The sequence below is a fragment of the Hyperolius riggenbachi genome, chromosome 2, assembly GCF_040937935.1.
Source record: "Hyperolius riggenbachi isolate aHypRig1 chromosome 2, aHypRig1.pri, whole genome shotgun sequence".
Lineage (NCBI taxonomy): Eukaryota > Metazoa > Chordata > Amphibia > Anura > Hyperoliidae > Hyperolius > Hyperolius riggenbachi.
In genome coordinates this window covers 420,342,556-420,363,651 of record NC_090647.1, presented here as the reverse complement: position 1 = coordinate 420,363,651, position 21,096 = coordinate 420,342,556, and the positions used below count along the sequence as shown (strand labels likewise).

Below are 21,096 nucleotides of genomic sequence, written 5' to 3'. Positions count from 1 at the left end.
GAGTTCCAGGGCGTACTGGGAAAGCTCGCTCCAGATGTCTAGTCTCTTGACCCAGTACTCCAAGGGGCCCACGGGGCTGTCGGTGTCATTGAGCCCACTGGATGACCCTATATAGTCAGACACCATGGTGGTCAGTCGTTGCTTGTGCTGGTTGGTGGTGGATGCTGTGGCGGGCACCTCTGTTCTGGGCTGCTGCACTGCATACAGGCTCTTGCTTAGGCTCTTCAGGTTTCCGGGGCGCCAGTTGCTGCTGCTGCTGCTGGTGGTTGTTGTTGTGCTGCTAGTGGCAATGGCAGGCACCTCTTGCTGGCTTGGCAGAGCAGTTACAGTGGGGGTGGAAGGCTGGGGGAATGCTTCCAGTAGTCTGCGCACAAGGGCCTCCTTCAACTCCCTTGTGCGTTGCTCGGTGGTGGATGGCGTCATTAAGTCTCCCAGCTTCCCCTTCAGACGGGGATCAAGCATCAAGGTAATCCAGATGTCCTCCCTTGAACGCATCTGGATCACCCGGGGGTCCCTGCGAAGGCAGCGCAACATGTGCACAGCCATGGGAAACAAGTGGGCCCTGCCAGCAAGATCTTCCTCGTCCTCGCCATTGTCCCATAACGCATGCCTGTCCTCTTCCTGTGCCATGTCGTTGTCCTCCTCAAACCGCCATCCACGTACAACGCCTGCTGCACTCTGCTCCTCCTCCTCCTCCTCATTCAGGTTAGGGACCTCCAACTCTTCCACTACCTGCTCTGAGCTGGACTGTGCTGCCATCTGCTCCTGTTCTTCCAACTGCCTCAGGGCTTCATCCCCACGCTCAATTAAATTGTCCATTGCCTGCTCCAGTAGACAAACCAAGGGCACCCACTGGCACACAGAGGCCCGCTCCTCACTGACCATCTTGGTTGCCTCCAGGAAGGGACTCAGCACCAGGCATACTTGCTGCATCAGTGTCCACTGAGTGGCAGTAATCATGGGGACTTCCTGGTTGCTGGGGACACTTGGGTCTAGCATGTAGGCCCTAAGAGCCAGCCTGTGCTGACACAGCCGCTCCAACATGGCCAGAGTCGAATTCCAGCGAACTGGCATGTCGATGATCATCCGGTGTTGTGGCCTTCCATACTGCTGCTGTAAGGTGGACAAGAGTGCAGAGGCAGTGGCTGACAGGCGGAAAAATCGTACCACCGCCCGGGCATCCTGCAGCAGCTTGCTCATCCCCTGGTAGGTGCGCAAGAAGCGCTGCACCACAAGATTGAGCACGTGGGCCAAGCAGGGGATGTGCTGGAGGTTTCCCTGCTGCACTGCTGTCACAAGGTTGGCCCCGTTATCGGCTGCCACATACCCCACTTCCAGGCCTCTGGGGGTCAGCCACCTCCGCTCCTGCTTCCTGAGGGCGGCCAGGACGTTGGTGGCCGTAAGCCTCTCCTTCCCCAGGGTCACCAATTTTAAAAGGGCTTGGCAGTGCCGAGGCTTGGCGCTGCTGCTGCCGAGGCGGGCTTGCTTTCCGGGTGCAGAGGGAGTGTCGTGACAGGACCCTTCTGCATCCCCCCTGATCCCGCGTGGTGGCACCACTAGCTGGGCTGATGCGCTCTTGTCCTCCCTCCCTTCCATCAGTGTCACCCAGTGGGCCGTAAAGGACAGGTAGCGACCTGTCCCAAATCTGCTACTCCACGAGTCCATGGTCACGTGGACCCGCTTGCCCACAGAGTAGTCCAGGGAACGGGCCACGTTTTCCACCGCAAACTTGTGGAGTGCTGGGATCGCGCTCCTGCTGAAATAGTGGCGACTGGGGACTTGCCACTCGGGGATGCCAAATTGGAGCAGCGTCCGCATGGCGCTCCCCTCCTGCACCAGGGAGTAGGGAATCAGCTGTGATGCCATGGCCCGGGCCAGCAAGCCATTTAGTTTGCGGATCCGCCTGTGGCTTGGAGGCAGAGGCTTGGTCAGACCCTGAAAGGTGTCGCTCAGCAGGGTCTGACGACGCTGGGATGCAGGGGAGACAGAGGAGAGAGACGAACACTGGCTGCCAGCCTCAATGTCTGTGTCCTGAGTAGCCGAGGTGGAAGAGCGCTTGCGTGCTACTACTGCTGCTGCTGTGGGGGATTCACGACCCTGAGGGAGGGATGATGCTGCTGCGCTGGTGGGCCTTCTGCTCTCAGGAACCCCTGCCAGCAGTGCCTGCTTCCTCTTAAAGTCTGCATACTCGCGGCAGTGGTGGCTTCTCAGGTGGCCCTGGAGGGATGAGGTACCCATCTTGCTCAGACTTTTCCCACGGCTCAATCTTTTGCTGCATAACCTGCACACCGCATACCTTTTGTCATCAGTACATTCCTCAAAGCAATCCCACACTGGTGACTTTAATTTACTGCGGCCCCCACTAGCAGAGGGTGCAGCGGAACAATGTGTGGTAGTAGTTGCCGGGGGTTGCATGGTGGTGGTGCCGGCTGAAGCAGTGTCCTGTCTACTTCCTCCACGCCCACTGCTGCCGATGCCCCTGCCTGACATATGGCGATATCCTTGCCTAGGCCGAGGTGACTCATCATCCTGCTCTGCCTCTGACCATTCTTCCACGGACTCAGCAGGCTGCACATAGTTAGGGTCCACAACGTCCTCATCATCAGCAGCATCATCATAATCCAGCTCTTCCTCTGACTCCCCCGCCTCCTCTTCTGTCCCTACATCCCCAGACACAGACCCCTCTTCTTCATCACCAGAACTCAACAACGCTTGTGATTGTGGCCCGATCTCAATCTCTGCCACATCAGTCCCCAGTAAGTCCTGAGCTTCTTGCATCAGCAGGTTCCCAGAAGCCGGACTGAGTTACAGAACGCTGTCATCCTGGGAGGGCTGCTGACCAGTTGGTGCTGGGGTGGATGTCACAACAAGCGTGGGACGTTGGCTGCTGCTGCTGCTGCTGCTTGGAGTGGTGCTCACAGTAGAGGTCTGGGAGGAAGTCATGATGTCCATGAGTACGTCAGGTTCCATTTGCTCAACTACCACACGGGTAACAGAAACTTTAAAATATTTGGACAATGGCGTCCGCTGACTCGGCCCAGGCTTTGCTGCCCCCCTTTCTGCTGCATCACGACCACGTACAGCTGGGCGTCCTCTCCCTGGACGTGGAGCAGTCCCAGAAGTGGCTGAGGCAATTGAACTCCCTTTCCTCTCACCCCGCGAAACCCTTCCAGACATGTTGCTAGTAATGAATCACTGGATGCAGTGGGCACAGTACAAGGTCACTGAAGGATGCACCAGGCACAGTACAACGGCACTGAAGGATGCAGTGGGCACAGTACAAGGTCACTGAAGGATGCAGTGGGCACAGCATTGGGCACTGGATATACAACTAGGTCACTGAAGGATGCAGTGGGCACAGTACAAGGTCACTGAAGGATGCAGTGGGCACAACATTGCTCGGAGCTATGGTATTCTTGATGGACTTGGCTTTCTTAAAGATAATGGATGGGCGTTCTGGGATAATGTCCTTTAGAAGCGGGTCCTGCTTCAAAATGGGCCAGTTCTGGGTTACTATGTTTCTGGTGGTCCTAGAGGCTTCAGTATAGGTGGTTATAAAGGGAAGGTCAGTATGGGATCTTTCGTTGTTTTCTGGTTTTTCCTTAGGCTTAGGCCCTACTTTATACTCATTTAGTGTCTTTTTTATATACTCGGACTTATAACCTTTCTCCAAAAATTTGTTGGACAGTATTTCCCCTTGTTTCAAGTAGTCGCTGTCTGAGGTACAATTTCGTCTCAACCGGCAGAATTGGCTTCTAGGGATATTTTGTATCCACCTTCGGTTATGGCAACTGGAAGCATGTAGGTAGGAATTTCCTGCCGTTGGTTTGAAGTGGGTTTTGGAACATATCTGGCCTTCACTGTCAGCAAACAGCTCCAGATCCAGAAATACCAGGCTCTCATTTGAAATAACATGGGTGAAGGACAGACCAAAGGGGTTATTATTACAATAGGTCAGAAATTCACCAAAAGTTCTGGTATCCCCATCCCATATTAACAAGATATCATTAATGTACCTAGTGTAAAACACCAGGTGCTTGCTGAAAGGGTTACATGACCAAATATGTTGATTTTTCCAATAAGCCATGTACAAATTGGCAAAGCTGTGAGCAAATCCCGCCCCCATCGAAGTGCCACAGATCTGTAAGTAAAGTTTATCCATAAAACTGAAATAATTGTGTGATAAAGCAAATTTAAGGAGATCCACAATAAACTGACTCTGCAACATAGGAAGTGAACCATCTTAAGTGAGGAAATATTGCACTGCCTCTAGGCCTTTTTCATGAGGGATACTAGTATAAAGTGATGAAACGTCCAGAGAGGCCCAAAGGAACCCTTTATCCCACCTGTATTTCTGTAGCATATCCATTACGTGTAGGGAGTCTCTTGTATAAGCTTGGGAGTCAAGAACCAAGGGCTGCAAAAAATAGTCCACGTAAGAAGAGATGTTTGCCACTAGTCCCTCCATCCCTGCTACAATGGGTCTCCCCGGGGGATGTGTGGGACTCTTATGAATTTTAGGGATATGGTAAAAGTATGGGATAGATGGGTGACTGGGGACCAGGAATCTTTTCTCGTGATCATTAACAATCTTAAGTGAGTATGCATTGTTCACTAAACTTTGTAGTTCTTCTTTAAAAGCAACGGTAGGGTCTATGGTTAGCAGTTGATAAGTGTGTGTGTCAGACAATAATCTTAGGCCTTCATTCGCGTAATCAACAAAATTCATCAACACAATACCTCCTCTTTTGTCTGCCTGTCTAATTACGATTTCTTTGTTTTCTGCAAGCTCTTTTAATGCTTTCTTTTCTGCTGGATTCAAATTATAGTGTCGATCAGATGCTTTTTCTTTACAAACCTTTTTGAACTGATCTAACACTACTTGGTAATAGGTATTGACAAACTGACCTTTGGACTGGGTGGGGTAAAATACCGATTTTGGTCTGAACTGGGTGTGCTGGATATTCGTGTCTGGCACATATTGCAGCCAATCTTCCTCAATCCCAATTGAAATGTCACCGTTGGTGTCATACATAGATAGTTCATCAATGGTGCATTCTTCCAGTGGTTCAATGGGGTTAAATGGTCTCTCCGCTCTATCCTCGGGTGGAATAATAGCAGATGGTATCTTTTCTTTTCTGGATGAAAAGAATCTTTTTAAAGTCAATGACCTGATAAACCTATGCAAGTCTTTATATAACTGGAACTCATCCGGCTTTGCTGTGGGGGCGAAGTTCAAACCCTTTCTTAGGAGTGATTCTTCATTGGGAATGAGAGTATGGGAGGATAGATTAAATATTTTTATAGTGGACTGTTCACTATTATGTGCTCTGCATTTTTCCTTTCTTTTTTGGACGGCTCTTCCAGCTCTATTCCCCCTTCTACTTCTTCTAGTCCCCTTTTTCTCAGACTCCCTAAGGTCTGAGTGGGTCCTACTGCTAAAAAATGATCCTGGCCTGGGTCTCTCGCTCCTCCTTCCGGGCTAATACCTCTCAGGAAGGATCCCGTGGTTGTAATAGGTGGAGCTTCCTGTGTCTGAACACTGGATTCACTGATTTCAATGGGGTCCTGCATGGACCCAAGGATTCCCGAAGCTACAGGCATACAGGGATCTCTTCGCTTAGAAATGGCCCCTTCTCTTTCCCCTCTCATTCTCTCCCTGAACCTTTCAAGATAACCTGATACGGAATGGTCAGTGTTCCTGGGATAATTAGTCCCAATGGTAGGTTTATGAGGGTTCCTTATTCTGACTGACTCTCTTGTGATATTTCTCTCTCTGAGTGGACCTTCTCTGGATGGACCTTCATTAACTCTATAGTTTCTGTCTTTTCTCTCTCCTTTTTTATATGAATAGTTCTTCCTGAAATAATCTGGAGGACGATCAAATTTATAGGGTCGCTTTCACCTATTTTGTGGACTATACACTATTCTCCTATGTGGAGTAGATGATTGCGACCCCTTGTGGTGGGGCCATTTGGGTGTTTCCGATATAATTTGGAGGGGATCACCTTCTCTAGGTTTTCTTTTTCCCCCCCAAACTCCTCCCCCCCCCCCTTTATTTCCCTCTCTTCCCACCCTGTCCCAGTGCCCAGTGACCTACACTTTTCAGCTTCCCATACGGGTAACCACTAGTCTGATGTTTTATTATTATTTATTTTTTATTTTTTTATTATTTATCCCACATGTCTGCTGGTTTTTAACAATGAAAAATGCCTCCTTTTTGAAAAGATATACACACATAAGGAAGGAAGTTTTTAGGTTATGAGGAATATATCAGGGGCCCTTAACAGTTTACCCACAACTGCATGATGATATGAATGTAATGGAAAATCCCTTACTATATAGGCTACGAGTGATTTCCCCAAAGATCTAAGGTGTACATCAAAGCTGTTGGAGTGTTGTTTTGTGCCCCAATTACCTTGTTGTCTAGTTTGTATAGTGATATATGTATATTGATGGTTTTTATGTATTTATTAGTAATAATTTTTTAAGATACAGGTATAAGTTTGTCCTGTATGTGTTTGCAGTTTTAAATGCGGAGGATGACGCGCTGATTGGTTTTGCATATACCTTCCCACGAAAATGTCCATATTAGTGTTTTTTCAAATTATGTATGTAAACTGCCTTAGCATGTCCATATTAGTGTTTTTTCAAATTATGTATGTAAACTGCCTTAGCACCCTTGCCGTAATTTTCCATCCACATATTTATATTTTATTGCCTCTAAAAAGCCGAAAGGCCATTAATCTGCTCATAAACAGAGTATCAAACAATTTTAATTCATATTTCCTGTTTTCAGATACGGAAGCTGGTAGGCTGTATAGCACAGCTCTCCCATTACGCCTCCGTAATAATTTCCATTTAAATGCCGCCTGGGACGCATGCAACTTCTGTGTCCGTCTGGGTGGCACGCATGTGCGTGTTTAATAAAGTTATGTGAAACTTTTTCCCTGCCACCATGGTAACCATACAGCGCAACACTATAAGTGGATGCCTGTACGCGTGTGACGCCATCTGACGAAGGCGCAGAGCGCCAAAACGCGTCATGACGTCACACGCCCGCTGAATCAGCCACACCCACCTCACAGCCGGACGGAGCCCAGACGATCGGGACTCGCGCTGCTGGCCACAGCGCGACATCCTCCCCTGTTGAGAGAAGCGGTTGGCTGCCCGCTGATAAGCGTTTACACCATTTGTGTTTGTGAGTATAACTTTTATATCCTAATAAATTACCTTTTACGATTAATGCACTATGGCGCGCTCCATCTTTTCTTGATTGTTTTGCCAAAGTTACCCTGCTACGGAGCGTCGCAGTGCATGACATCCTAAGAGGAGTGCATCTCTAATTGGTCACCTGGGAACAGGAGCGCAAGATTCTTCTCTTTGTGTTTGTAAAAATCTACATTGGTGGAAGCGACTGAGTCAGGAGGAGGAGGACAATGCGGGCGGTCAGTTCAGCAGCACAGAAGGACCATGGCAACATACTGGTGGTAGTAGTAGTAGCACAGCGTCATAGTGCTGTCCAAAAAATTAAATGCACCCAGTGACCCGGGCAGTGTGAACGCAGAGTGTAGTAGCGACTGAGTCAGGAGGACAAGCGGGCGGTCAGTTCAGCAGCTCAGAAGGAGGACCATGGCAACTTACTGGTAGTAGTACCATAACACCAAAAAATTAACCAAGGTAGGCACTAGGCAGGTAGTAAGTGTCTTTATAAAGGCAGGTATAGTTAACAACAGCACATGCAGCAGCCACTTCATGTCCCCCTGTGTCCGACAATAGGGGCCAGGAACTCACCTTCCACCCAAGCCTGGTTGATTTTCAGGAAGGTGAGTTTGTCCACAGAGGCGTGGGAGAGCCGAGAGCGCTTCTCTGTGACCACGCTACCGACCGGCCGCACTAAAGCATCTCTCTGAGAGGACACTGGAAGGAGGGCAGGATAGGAGTTCCAGGGCGTACTGGGAAAGCTCGCTCCAGATGTCCAGTCTCTTGACCCAGTACTCCAAGGGGCCCACGGGGCTGTCGGTGTCATTGAGCCCACTGGATGACCCTATATAGTCAGACACCATGGTGGTCAGTCGTTGCTTGTGCTGGTTGGTGGTGGATGCTGTGGCGGGCACCTCTGTTCTGGGCTGCTGCACTGCATACAGGCTCTTGCTTAGGCTCTTCAGGTTTCCGGGGCGCCAGTTGCTGCTGCTGCTGCTGGTGGTTGTTGTTGTGCTGCTAGTGGCAATGGCAGGCACCTCTTGCTGGCTTGGCAGAGCAGTTACAGTGGGGGTGGAAGGCTGGGGGAATGCTTCCAGTAGTCTGCGCACAAGGGCCTCCTTCAACTCCCTTGTGCGTTGCTCGGTGGTGGATGGCGTCATTAAGTCTCCCAGCTTCCCCTTCAGACGGGGATCAAGCATCAAGGTAATCCAGATGTCCTCCCTTGAACGCATCTGGATCACCCGGGGGTCCCTGCGAAGGCAGCGCAACATGTGCACAGCCATGGGAAACAAGTGGGCCCTGCCAGCAAGATCTTCCTCGTCCTCGCCATTGTCCCATAACGCATGCCTGTCCTCTTCCTGTGCCATGTCGTTGTCCTCCTCAAACCGCCATCCACGTACAACGCCTGCTGCACTCTGCTCCTCCTCCTCCTCCTCATTCAGGTTAGGGACCTCCAACTCTTCCACTACCTGCTCTGAGCTGGACTGTGCTGCCATCTGCTCCTGTTCTTCCAACTGCCTCAGGGCTTCATCCCCACGCTCAATTAAATTGTCCATTGCCTGCTCCAGTAGACAAACCATGGGCACCCACTGGCACACAGAGGCCCGCTCCTCACTGACCATCTTGGTTGCCTCCAGGAAGGGACTCAGCACCAGGCATACTTGCTGCATCAGTGTCCACTGAGTGGCAGTAATCATGGGGACTTCCTGGTTGCTGGGGACACTTGGGTCTAGCATGTAGGCCCTAAGAGCCAGCCTGTGCTGACACAGCCGCTCCAACATGGCCAGAGTCGAATTCCAGCGAACTGGCATGTCGATGATCATCCGGTGTTGTGGCCTTCCATACTGCTGCTGTAAGGTGGACAAGAGTGCAGAGGCAGTGGCTGACAGGCGGAAAAATCGTACCACCGCCCGGGCATCCTGCAGCAGCTTGCTCATCCCCTGGTAGGTGCGCAAGAAGCGCTGCACCACAAGATTGAGCACGTGGGCCAAGCAGGGGATGTGCTGGAGGTTTCCCTGCTGCACTGCTGTCACAAGGTTGGCCCCGTTATCGGCTGCCACATACCCCACTTCCAGGCCTCTGGGGGTCAGCCACCTCCGCTCCTGCTTCCTGAGGGCGGCCAGGACGTTGGTGGCCGTAAGCCTCTCCTTCCCCAGGGTCACCAATTTTAAAAGGGCTTGGCAGTGCCGAGGCTTGGCGCTGCTGCTGCCGAGGCGGGCTTGCTTTCCGGGTGCAGAGGGAGTGTCGTGACAGGACCCTTCTGCATCCCCCCTGATCCCGCGTGGTGGCACCACTAGCTGGGCTGATGCGCTCTTGTCCTCCCTCCCTTCCATCAGTGTCACCCAGTGGGCCGTAAAGGACAGGTAGCGACCTGTCCCAAATCTGCTACTCCACGAGTCCATGGTCACGTGGACCCGCTTGCCCACAGAGTAGTCCAGGGAACGGGCCACGTTTTCCACCGCAAACTTGTGGAGTGCTGGGATCGCGCTCCTGCTGAAATAGTGGCGACTGGGGACTTGCCACTCGGGGATGCCAAATTGGAGCAGCGTCCGCATGGCGCTCCCCTCCTGCACCAGGGAGTAGGGAATCAGCTGTGATGCCATGGCCCGGGCCAGCAAGCCATTTAGTTTGCGGATCCGCCTGTGGCTTGGAGGCAGAGGCTTGGTCAGACCCTGAAAGGTGTCGCTCAGCAGGGTCTGACGACGCTGGGATGCAGGGGAGACAGAGGAGAGAGACGAACACTGGCTGCCAGCCTCAATGTCTGTGTCCTGAGTAGCCGAGGTGGAAGAGCGCTTGCGTGCTACTACTGCTGCTGCTGTGGGGGATTCACGACCCTGAGGGAGGGATGATGCTGCTGCGCTGGTGGGCCTTCTGCTCTCAGGAACCCCTGCCAGCAGTGCCTGCTTCCTCTTAAAGTCTGCATACTCGCGGCAGTGGCGGCTTCTCAGGTGGCCCTGGAGGGATGAGGTACCCATCTTGCTCAGACTTTTCCCACGGCTCAATCTTTTGCTGCATAACCTGCACACCGCATACCTTTTGTCATCAGTACATTCCTCAAAGCAATCCCACACTGGTGACTTTAATTTACTGCGGCCCCCACTAGCAGAGGGTGCAGCGGAACAATGTGTGGTAGTAGTTGCCGGGGGTTGCATGGTGGTGGTGCCGGCTGAAGCAGTGTCCTGTCTACTTCCTCCACGCCCACTGCTGCCGATGCCCCTGCCTGACATATGGCGATATCCTTGCCTAGGCCGAGGTGACTCATCATCCTGCTCTGCCTCTGACCATTCTTCCACGGACTCAGCAGGCTGCACATAGTTAGGGTCCACAACGTCCTCATCATCAGCAGCATCATCATAATCCAGCTCTTCCTCTGACTCCCCCGCCTCCTCTTCTGTCCCTACATCCCCAGACACAGACCCCTCTTCTTCATCACCAGAACTCAACAACGCTTGTGATTGTGGCCCGATCTCAATCTCTGCCACATCAGTCCCCAGTAAGTCCTGAGCTTCTTGCATCAGCAGGTTCCCAGAAGCCGGACTGAGTTACAGAACGCTGTCATCCTGGGAGGGCTGCTGACCAGTTGGTGCTGGGGTGGATGTCACAACAAGCGTGGGACGTTGGCTGCTGCTGCTGCTTGGAGTGGTGCTCACAGTAGAGGTCTGGGAGGAAGTCATGATGTCCATGAGTACGTCAGGTTCCATTTGCTCAACTACCACACGGGTAACAGAAACTTTAAAATATTTGGACAATGGCGTCCGCTGACTCGGCCCAGGCTTTGCTGCCCCCCTTTCTGCTGCATCACGACCACGTACAGCTGGGCGTCCTCTCCCTGGACGTGGAGCAGTCCCAGAAGTGGCTGAGGCAATTGAACTCCCTTTCCTCTCACCCCGCGAAACCCTTCCAGACATGTTGCTAGTAATGAATCACTGGATGCAGTGGGCACAGTACAAGGTCACTGAAGGATGCACCAGGCACAGTACAACGGCACTGAAGGATGCAGTGGGCACAGTACAAGGTCACTGAAGGATGCAGTGGGCACAGCAGTGGGCACTGGATATACAACTAGGTCACTGAAGGATGCAGTGGGCACAGTACACGGTCACTGAAGGATGCAGTGGGCACAGTACAAGGTCACTGAAGGATGCAGTGGGCACAACAGTGGGCACTGGATTTCCAACTAGGTCACTGAAGGATGCAGTGGGCACAGTACAAGGTCACTGAAGGATGCAGTGGGCACAGTACAAGGTCACTGAAGGATGCAGTGGGCACAGCAGTGGGCACTGGATATACAACTAGGTCACTGAAGGATGCAGTGGGCACAGTACAAGGTCACTGAAGGATGCAGTGGGCACAGCAGTGGGCACTGGATATACAACTAGGTCACTGAAGGATGCAGTGGGCACAGTACAAGGTCACTGAAGGATGCAGTGGGCACAGCAGTGGGCACTGGATATACAACTAGGCCACTGAAGGATGCAGTGGGCACAGTACAAGGTCACTGAAGGATGCAGTGGGCACAGCAGTGGGCACTGGATATACAACTAGGTCACTGAAGGATGCAGTGGGCACAGTACAAGGTCACTGAAGGATGCAGTGGGCACAGCAGTGGGCACTGGATATACAACTAGGTCACTGAAGGATGCAGTGGGCACAGTACAAGGTCACTGAAGGATGCAGTGGGCACAGCAGTGGGCACTGGATATACAACTAGGTCACTGAAGGATGCAGTGGGCACAGTACAAGGTCACTGAAGGATGCAGTGGGCACAGCAGTGGGCACTGGATATACAACTAGGTCACTGAAGGATGCAGTGGGCACAGTACAAGGTCACTGAAGGATGCAGTGGGCACAGCAGTGGGCACTGGATATACAACTAGGTCACTGAAGGATGCAGTGGGCACAGTACAAGGTCACTGAAGGATGCAGTGGGCACAGCAGTGGGCACTGGATATACAACTAGGTCACTGAAGGATGCAGTGGGCACACAAGGATGTCACACTGTGTAATGAGATGCTCATATGCCAGCGAGCGAGCAGTGGGCAGTGGGCACTGGGCACGGCATAAGGTCACTGACAGAATGAATGAACAGCGCTGGCAGAGAGTGGCGGCGCCGGCGGTGTGACTGGCTGCCTGCAAATAGTACAAGTGTATAACTGTCACTGGAATATGCAAGTGAACACTGCAGCTGCACTAACCTGCCTGCCTGCACTACACACAGATAATCCCTACTCCCACTACACTGACTACACTGCAGCACTGAACCTGCCTGCACTACACACAGTTAAATAATCACTAGACTCCCACACTCCCACTACACTACACTGACTACAACTAAATACAGCAATCACTCACTGACTAGCTAACTGTGTACAGTATAAGAGCAGTGTTAGCAAAAAAAACGCTTTGTTTTTAACACAATAAATGCACTTTCTCAAACAACAATGGCCTGGAGATAATCCTCTCAGCACCACAGTCTAGCAAGGACAGAGCTTTTCCATCATGGCCGCCGCTTTATATTCAGGAGGGGAGGGCATAGCTCCCCTCCTGTGATTGGTTGCTAGGGCCTGGCTGGGGCACTCTGATTGGCCTGCAATGTGTCACTTCCGCACAATTTGACGCATTTCCGCAAACCACGACTTCAGCACCGGGTTTCACGAGCGTGAATGCGGATTTCTGTCCGCATTCACGCGAAGCCGAAGTAGATTTTCGTGGTTGAAAATCTATTCACGGCTTAGCGTGTCCGAGGCGGAATGCGTCAAAATGGTCGTGAATCCACGCATAAGCGTGATCACGACCTGGCGGTGAGCACCACTGATGCTATTTCTCTGGATAACTTCTGCCTCCAACTTTCTTCTGAATACAGCTCTCTAGCTCGTGGGGCTTATATAAAAAATACAGACAAAGTCAAAATGGTGTGGTACATTACAAGTACAGCAGGGAGTGGTCAACCACCAACACTCAGTATTCCCATGCCCCAATCTGCTACATCCTCCTCATCCTTACACTGTCTGTTTACGTGCTGGTTCATGCCTCCATCCAATATAGGGTCATAAACTTCATCATCTAACACATCCCTGGTCACTGGACTCTGTGGCACTTTAAGCACTGTCATGTGGTACCTAGTAAGTATATGCCTCGTTATGGTCCTCTCCCTCTGGTGGGTCTTGTCACACACTATCACTGACTGCAACCCCTTGTGTTTGGGCTGCCTGAAAAAAGCACATCGTCATCCATTGTTGCTTTAACCACTTCAGTACCAGCGGTCTCTGCCCGCGTAAGGACCAGAGACCGCGGGTACCAGAAACTGCCAAATACCAACAAATCGCCGCACATACCTGCTGCTACCAGCATCCACCCCATACACCCATTGCCTCAGGCCACCCACTCTGCCATCTGACGGCACAGCTCTGTGAGCCGATCGGGAACCGATTTAATTGGCTTCTGACCGTGTGATCAATGTAAGCTAATGGGTGTTGCTTACATTGATGACAGGGTCAGGAGCCAATGAAATCAGCTCATGGAGCTCTGCCATCATAGAGACAGCAGGATGAGTGAGCTGCGGCGAGAAGAAAGTGATGAGAGCAGTGAGAACATGCAGTGGCGGTGATGTGAAGTCTACACTTTGGCAGGTATAACGGCATCAAAACAGGGCGTAGACTTCAATCACCACTGTCCAGAAGCGGTTAGTATATTGCAAAAGTTATTATTATTATTATTTTTTTAGTATGTATATACTGTAGTGCCACCATCTTTCACAGAACTGTACAGAGTATATTGTCTTGTTACTTAACTGTCCCTCAGAGGGGCTCACAAAACTTGTGTGTATCTTATTTTTTTTTTCTTTACAATATTAACACTTATTTGTTATGATAGCCAGGCAATAAAGGAAAAAGACAGACCTTGACCCTTTAGAACTACATAGACTGTGTCATTAAAGTATATGGACAATAAGAGGAGTTATTTTACTTGTTTTCACAACTGTAACTAACACTAGCTTCGACATACCACCCAACTTTTAGAGATGAGAAAGAGGGACTCTTAAGCCACGCCCCTGCCAAACCCATGGTCATGCCCCCGTCACACCCCTAGTCATGCATACCATAAAGATTTCATAAGAAAAATATGTTGTTTTATAATTCAAACCACATCAGTCCTTTCTATCCTGGTTCATTTTCCTTCATATTAACATTTTAAAATTAGTAATATATCAATTTAAAGGATGGGAATAAAGTTTAGAGTCACTCAAACACATTTTTTGTAGAGAAATATATATATATTTACATAAAAAGAGGGACAAAGTCCTGAAAGAGGGAAAAATGAGGAGGAAAGAGGGACAGGGCTCCCAAAGAGGGACTGTCCCTCCAAAAGAGGGACAATTGGGAGCTATGGCTTAGAAGTGAAACAGTAGGCAAATGAAAGACAGTCTCTGTATGACTAGATGAACTGTGTGACCACAAATATATACTGCTACACCTAATGTTAAAATCCCTGGCGTTCAATATCCCCAGAATTTGTGTGTAAAAAGTGATCTAATTTATTTTCATAACCTTTTTTTTCCTGTAACATGCCAAAATGTGTTAAGCAAGGGTCTAGTATAAGGTGCAGGAGAGTATTGATGTGTATGCACATCAATACTGTTCACAGCATATTTTGTATTGACGTGTATATCCGTCAATACCGCTAGGGAGTCTAAGCTAATTGCCACTATATCTACCACCACTGTGTGCAACACTAACCTTACTACCGCTGCGCCTAACACTAACTTCACTACTGCTACACCTAACACTAAACACTAACCTTACTACCGATCAATCATAACCACTGCACAGCTGCTTTCTGATTGTCATAGCAGTAGCAACACCAGTTGCTGAGTTGCGCTACATCTTAACACCCCGGCACACTATAGCCGCAATTACCTTACAGGTTAAAGTACTGCTGGGACATGACATTTACTGCTACGGGGAAATTAAGCACTTTGCTTCAGTGTGTAAGAAGAAAATAAAAAGGTAAGATTAATTGCCAGTATATTTCATTAACAAAATTGGTTCCTTACCAAAGAATGTAGCTAATCTGTCATCAGAAAGCTTAGGTTAGCAGCGACAGAGCAGCGATCATGGTGGTAGAGGTAAAATCTACATCCTGACAGAAACTGGCATGCGCAAACACACCATAGATTTCACCTCACATGGCCCTGAATGGGTTAATTTATTTTGTTATTTTTTTTCCACATGTGACTTTCAAATGGAGATGCTTAAAGGAAATATAATACAGGAAACACTAGATGCCTTCACCAGCGAAGAACTAGATAAGTACAGGACACTGACTTAAAGCATGCATAGTTGCCATGTTATTGTCAACACAAGTGATCTCTTATTTAATGCTGTAGGGTGAAAAGACTGACAGCTTACTGTGCAGTTTCCAGTTTCTTGGCAACTATGGGTGTCAGCTTGTTATGTTGTAGAAGAATAGATGGACAATGCGATTTAGCACTGTACCGAGTAGCTAGCAAGATAGAACATGTAAACGTTAATGTTGTCTTTAAAAAAAACCTTTTGCTTTTCGGATGTATGTTCCTGACATATTCACTGATTTTTTTTCATCTTTTTTAGTGCATGTGATAAAGTGAAGGTGGAGTACATCATCAGAAAAACTCTTCTGGGTTATGTCTTACCTGGTCAACACAGCTCATCTACAACTTGGAGGATTTGCTTTTGCTACAACAGGCTGGATTCTAGGATGCATTGCCACGGGACTGGTACAGTGGAGGGTGTGGTATGTGACAAACACCACTGTTATTACCTCTGGTATCGCTTGGGTAGGCATCTGGAGGGCATGTTTCTTCAGTCACGTACTGGTGTCCACAAATCAAAGAGACATGTACTGTCTGGAATACAGTGTGACAGACTCTTTTGTGCCACGTGAAATATTTGTGGCTCAGGGCCTCATGTTGGTGGCCATGATCCTTGGTGCGATGGGAAAAGCTGCTTCTGCTTGTGGACTGGGACATATTTATCAAGGCACAAAACATTTACACAGGATTCTTCTTTGCTTTACATTAGGTGGACTTTTCAACATACTTGCCAGTATTATCATCCTTATCCCAGTAGCTTGGAATATGAACTCCGTTGTCAATAACCGCAGTATTTATTTCCCAGACTCATATTATCTGCCCTCTGCTCCTCAGAGACAGGAAGTTGGAGCTGGTATTTGCCTGGGGATTGTTTCTGCCATTTTGTTTTTCTACAGTGGAGTCGTCTTCCTTGTCTATAAGATACCTCAGATTTATAGCAATAGTGTTTTCCCCATCAGTTCAAATGTTTCTGTATTCTCAGATGGTATGTCTTCAGGAGGATTAGAGAGAACTGGTAGTTTTTCCTCCCTAAGCAGTTTTGGAAATCCAACTTTAAATGGTGATGGGATAAGCAATGAGGCATTTGAAGGGGACACAGGTGAAGCATTATAAATGTATATTTTGTTTTTATATCTCAATTGTGTTAATTACTTCACCTTAATTATCTAATAATCGGGATGGTCAATGGCATGCAAATCATTTGGAGTTTATGCAGAATTATCTAATTTTAATGCAAATATTTGCAGCTTAAAAAAACAACCAATCGAATGAAGCTGAGGTGGAATTTGCAGATTTTCAAGCTGCATAGACCTGCATTAAAAACATCAGCTCACACTTATTTGTAACTCATTGGCCATCCCTGCTAATGTTTAGTAGAGATGAGGACTGAATTTAGGATTTAAGGCAGAATGCATTTATATTGGGGAGGGGGGGGGGGGGGTGGAAAATAACCCAAATTTTGCCCTCATTTCTCCTTCATTATAGATTTCAAAGTATTTTACCTTCAATTCCAAGTTTCTCATTCTTTGTTGACTTCAGTGCTTTCCACCTAAAGTCCAATTTCCACCACTCCTCTCTAATGAATAGGAGCTCTTAGGACAGGGGTTCTCAAACTGGGTGCTGCAGTGCACTGGAGTGCCGCGAACACTTCTCAGAAGTGCCGCGCATTCTGTCCATCCCGGTCTCTGATGGCCCTTTTTAGCTTTCCCAGAGAGCACAAAAAGAAAAAAAAAAAAAGATGGTGGCCATCTTACTGAAGACCAAGAGTCTAGTGGGGACAAAGTGTAGAGGCTTTACGGAGCTCATGTGTCCAGAAGTGTTTCAGGGGATAATTCAGCAGTGCTCCGCAGAGCAGGAGTTGTATTGGGAAGGGCGCCATCCAATGCTATTGCTGCCAGGCACAAGCAGGTATAATAAAGTAAGGAGCTGGGGCTAATAGTGGTGGGGGTGGGGCAGGGTGCAGAAAAACACTGCTTAATTTCAGGGCACCAAGCATATTACCGTGGGAAGGGGGAGATGTGTGTGATTATTTTTCCCTGTGATTGTTTCTTATTGTTGTGTGTGTATGTGTGGGGGGGGGGGGGAGGTATTAATGATAGTGACACAGATAAGAGTGGCCTTTCTACCATTTGTGTTTTTTTTGTTTTTGTTTTTTTTGGGAGGGGGGGGGATTAAAATCTGTCTAAAAGCTAGCCAAACACACAAGTTTTTTCTGCGGCAGATTTGATCACCATGATCGAATTTGCTGGTTATCTGTGATGCAATGAGCAGCATTGATCATAGTTGCAAGCAGTTCGTGGGTAAAATCGATCAAAAATTATGATCAGATATAATCAGATGGTAAATTTTGGTCAACCAAAAGCGGCGTGAGAGCAGCAGTATATCGACAGCCGATAGGGGTGCCTTAAAAAAGTTCAAAATCACTAGGGGTGCCCTCACCCAGAAAAGTTTGAGAACCACTGTCTTAGGATACATAGGTATTTTCTATTTGAAGTGCCCATACAGTGTCAGACTGGGAGGTTGAAAAACTGTGGAAATCCACCTGCTGGCCAAGCAGCAGTAATCATGTGTTATCACTCCCAATAGAAACCTGCAGCAAGCCTGCACTGTGAGCAGCAACACATGATTACTGTTGCTTGGCCGGCAAGTGGATTTCCTCTGCTCTTCCAGCTCCCAGTCTGACACTGTGCCAATACAGCTGTTTTTACATGCATTATAGAACATGCAGCCTTACACACATTCCTGCCAAATTATATTTCCAAAGTAGAGCTTCAGTGAGCCTCCAAAATTGCTGTACTTCCTGTTGTAAAAGACTGTTTCCTGCCTAGGACGCATCTACCTCCTAGGCAGGGAAGTGTCACATGATGTGTGAAGCTGTCAATTACCCGGTAGAACCATGAGATTTTTATTGACCTGCCAGCATCAAAGTACAGTGGGCAGAAATACAATGCTACAGGTCATGCATCCTTGTGTTATATTGATTTGCTCTGTAGTCAAACTAGACGTTCAAAATTAAACTTTGGTACATTTTTAGTAAACATATTTGTGTATGTAATTAAAATTATGCATTAAAAAGAGCTATCTCTCACCTTTGTATCGTTTTCATTGATGCAGTCTCACCAAAATCCGATGTCGGCACTTAAGTAGTAGCTCTCCATTACCTGTAGAAGGGCATCGGTGCAAGCAATATTCCAGAGGCCACTTCTCAGAAAAAAGAGATATGCATAATTGATTGCCGATCTAACATAGATATATACAAATGAATAACAACAATACTGTAGTATAATGAGGGGTACTCACAAACAGTGGTCACCTTAGAGGTAACCACCCATAAGGCAAGTAAGGAACACAAACCTTTCCCCTCTTGGGTCTGTCACATAAAACAATTAAAAAAGGTTAAAAGGGAAAAAAAGTGGTAGATTTACCTCCATGAAGGAGAAAAACTACTACAATGAGTTAAAAATGTTATTAGACACAATAAAATGTTAAACTCATTGTTTGTTTGTTTTCCTTCTGGAGATAATTTCACCACTTATCCTCCTTTTAAACTGTTTTAATAGTTGTATTGTATTTTAGCACCTTCTATCACATAGTTTACACTGCTAGGGAATAAGGTAATGATAAAGTTTAACACTAGGGTTAGTGCCACACCTAAGGTTAAAGTCTGTATCAATGTTAATGCACGAGTCATGATTAGTGTGAGAAATAGTGTAAGGATTAAGGTTAGTGTGTAGAAGTGTGAGGGTATGGGTTAGTGCAGGGGTGGGCAAACCTTTTGACTTGTTGTAGGGCATTTTCTAGACTAAATAGCGGTAGCAGTAATTAGCGGGTTTGTGCAATCTGGCGATACTTTCAGCGCTGGTGCAGCTTGAAAACTTCCACTAGAACAACATAAAAACAGTGCTCACAGTGTGTGACTTGGTAAGGAAGCTCTCCTAATGAACAGGTCTCATCTGGATTGCTGGGCTTTTGTTTGTAACAGTCGATGTTTACTTGTGTGCCACTTAAGGGCCGGGGACCAAGCTCAAGAGGCAGAGAGTGTGGTCTCACAGACGCCGGCATCCGTCTGTGATCAGAAGTGGTGTCTCTCGTCACACTCGCAGTACCAGCTGTGCAGCATGGGCGCATATGTATGCGAGGATGCAGCTTGAGTGGTAACTTGGTCTATCCGTTTATTTAACCACTTCCCAACTGAGGGGTTTTACCCCCTGACCACCAGAGCAATTTTCACCTTTCAGCGCTCCTTCCATTCATTCGTCTATAATTTTATCATTACTTATCGCAATGAAATGAACTATATCTTGTTTTTTTCGCCAACAATTAGGCTTTCTTTAGGTGGGACATTATGCCAAGAATAATTTTATTCTAAATGTGTTTTAATGGGAAAATAGGAAAAAATAATTATTTTTCAGTTTTCGGCCTTTATAGTTTTTAAATAATGCATGCTACTGTAATTAAAACCCATTAAATGTATATGCCTATTTATCCCTGTTATAAAATCGTTTAAATTATGTCCCTATCACAATGTTTGCCGCCAATATTTTAATTGGAAATAAAGGTGCATTTTTTTCAGTTTTTTGTCCATCCCTAATTACAAGCCCATAGTTTATAAAGTAACAGTGTTATACCCTCTTGACATAAATATTTAAAAAGTTCAGTCCCTAAGGTAACTATTTATGTATTTTTTTTAAATTGTAAATTTTTTTTTTTTTTTTAATTACAAAAAAAAAAAAAAATTGGGGAGTGTGGGAGGTAAGGAGTTAATTTTTTTGTGTAAAACTAGTTTATTTGTGTGTAAAAAATGGTTAGGGTGTAGTTTTACTATTTGGCCACAAGATGGCAACAGTAACTTTTTGTTTCATACAACCTGCAAGCGTCCTTCCGGACGCTTGCAGGAAGTAAAAAGAGGCTGGGACTTTGTTATTGCTCACAATGATCGCGCTGCTCAGCCGAGCGGCAGCAGATCATTGCGGGGCTTAGATCAACGAACGGGAATGGATTTTCCCGTTCGTTGATCTCTGGGCGAGCGGGCGGCGGCGTGTTTACTAGCGGCGGGCGGCGTGTTTACGAGCGGGAGCGCGGGCAGCGGCGGGAGTGCGCAAAGTACGGATTTCTCCGTCCCTGGGGGTTAAAGGATGGAAAAAGGGACAGAGAAATCCGTACGGGCGGGGGTAAAGTGGTTAAACAACAGGATAGCCAGGGGCGTAGCAATAGGGGGTGCAGAGGTAGCGACCGCATTGGGGCCCTTGGGCCAGAGGGGCCCCATTGGGCTCTCCTTCAAGCACAATATTAGCTCTCTATTGGTCCTGTGCTGGTAATAATCACTTCTATAGATGCTCTAAATACTTGTAATCATTAACACACTGTTCCCCATTCCCTTCTTGCACCTCCAACACTGTGGTTGTCCTTGGCAGGTTTTGGTACGCCGTATCAATTGTTATGTATAGAGTGCTTGGGGGGCCCCATGTAAAACTTGCACCGGGGCCCACAGCTCCTTAATAAGTAGGAAACCTAGATTACAGGAAAAAGAAAGACAAAAGAAA

General features: G+C 47.9%; 1 protein-coding gene and 1 long non-coding RNA gene across 2 annotated transcripts in view; one reads left to right on the top strand and one right to left on the bottom strand.

Annotated features, from left to right (window-relative positions):
- Positions 1–18,745, bottom strand: part of LOC137546893 (uncharacterized) — an 84,932-nt gene extending 66,187 nt beyond the window's left edge. The window contains exon 1 of the long non-coding RNA XR_011026396.1: positions 18,643–18,745. This is a non-coding gene — a long non-coding RNA (uncharacterized lncRNA). The remainder of the gene's footprint in view (positions 1–18,642) is intronic.
- CLDN34 (claudin 34) lies at positions 15,866–16,666 on the top strand. Its single transcript, XM_068271088.1, has one exon. It carries the CDS (start codon positions 15,866–15,868, stop codon positions 16,664–16,666), a length of 801 nt encoding a protein of 266 aa, XP_068127189.1.
- Positions 18,746–21,096: the final 2,351 nt, after the last annotated feature.

What these genes read in the sequence shown, in the direction of transcription:
- CLDN34 (XM_068271088.1), top strand. Translation starts at nt 15,866, where the DNA reads ATGTCTTACCTGGTCAACACAGCTCATCTACAACTTGGAGGATTTGCT.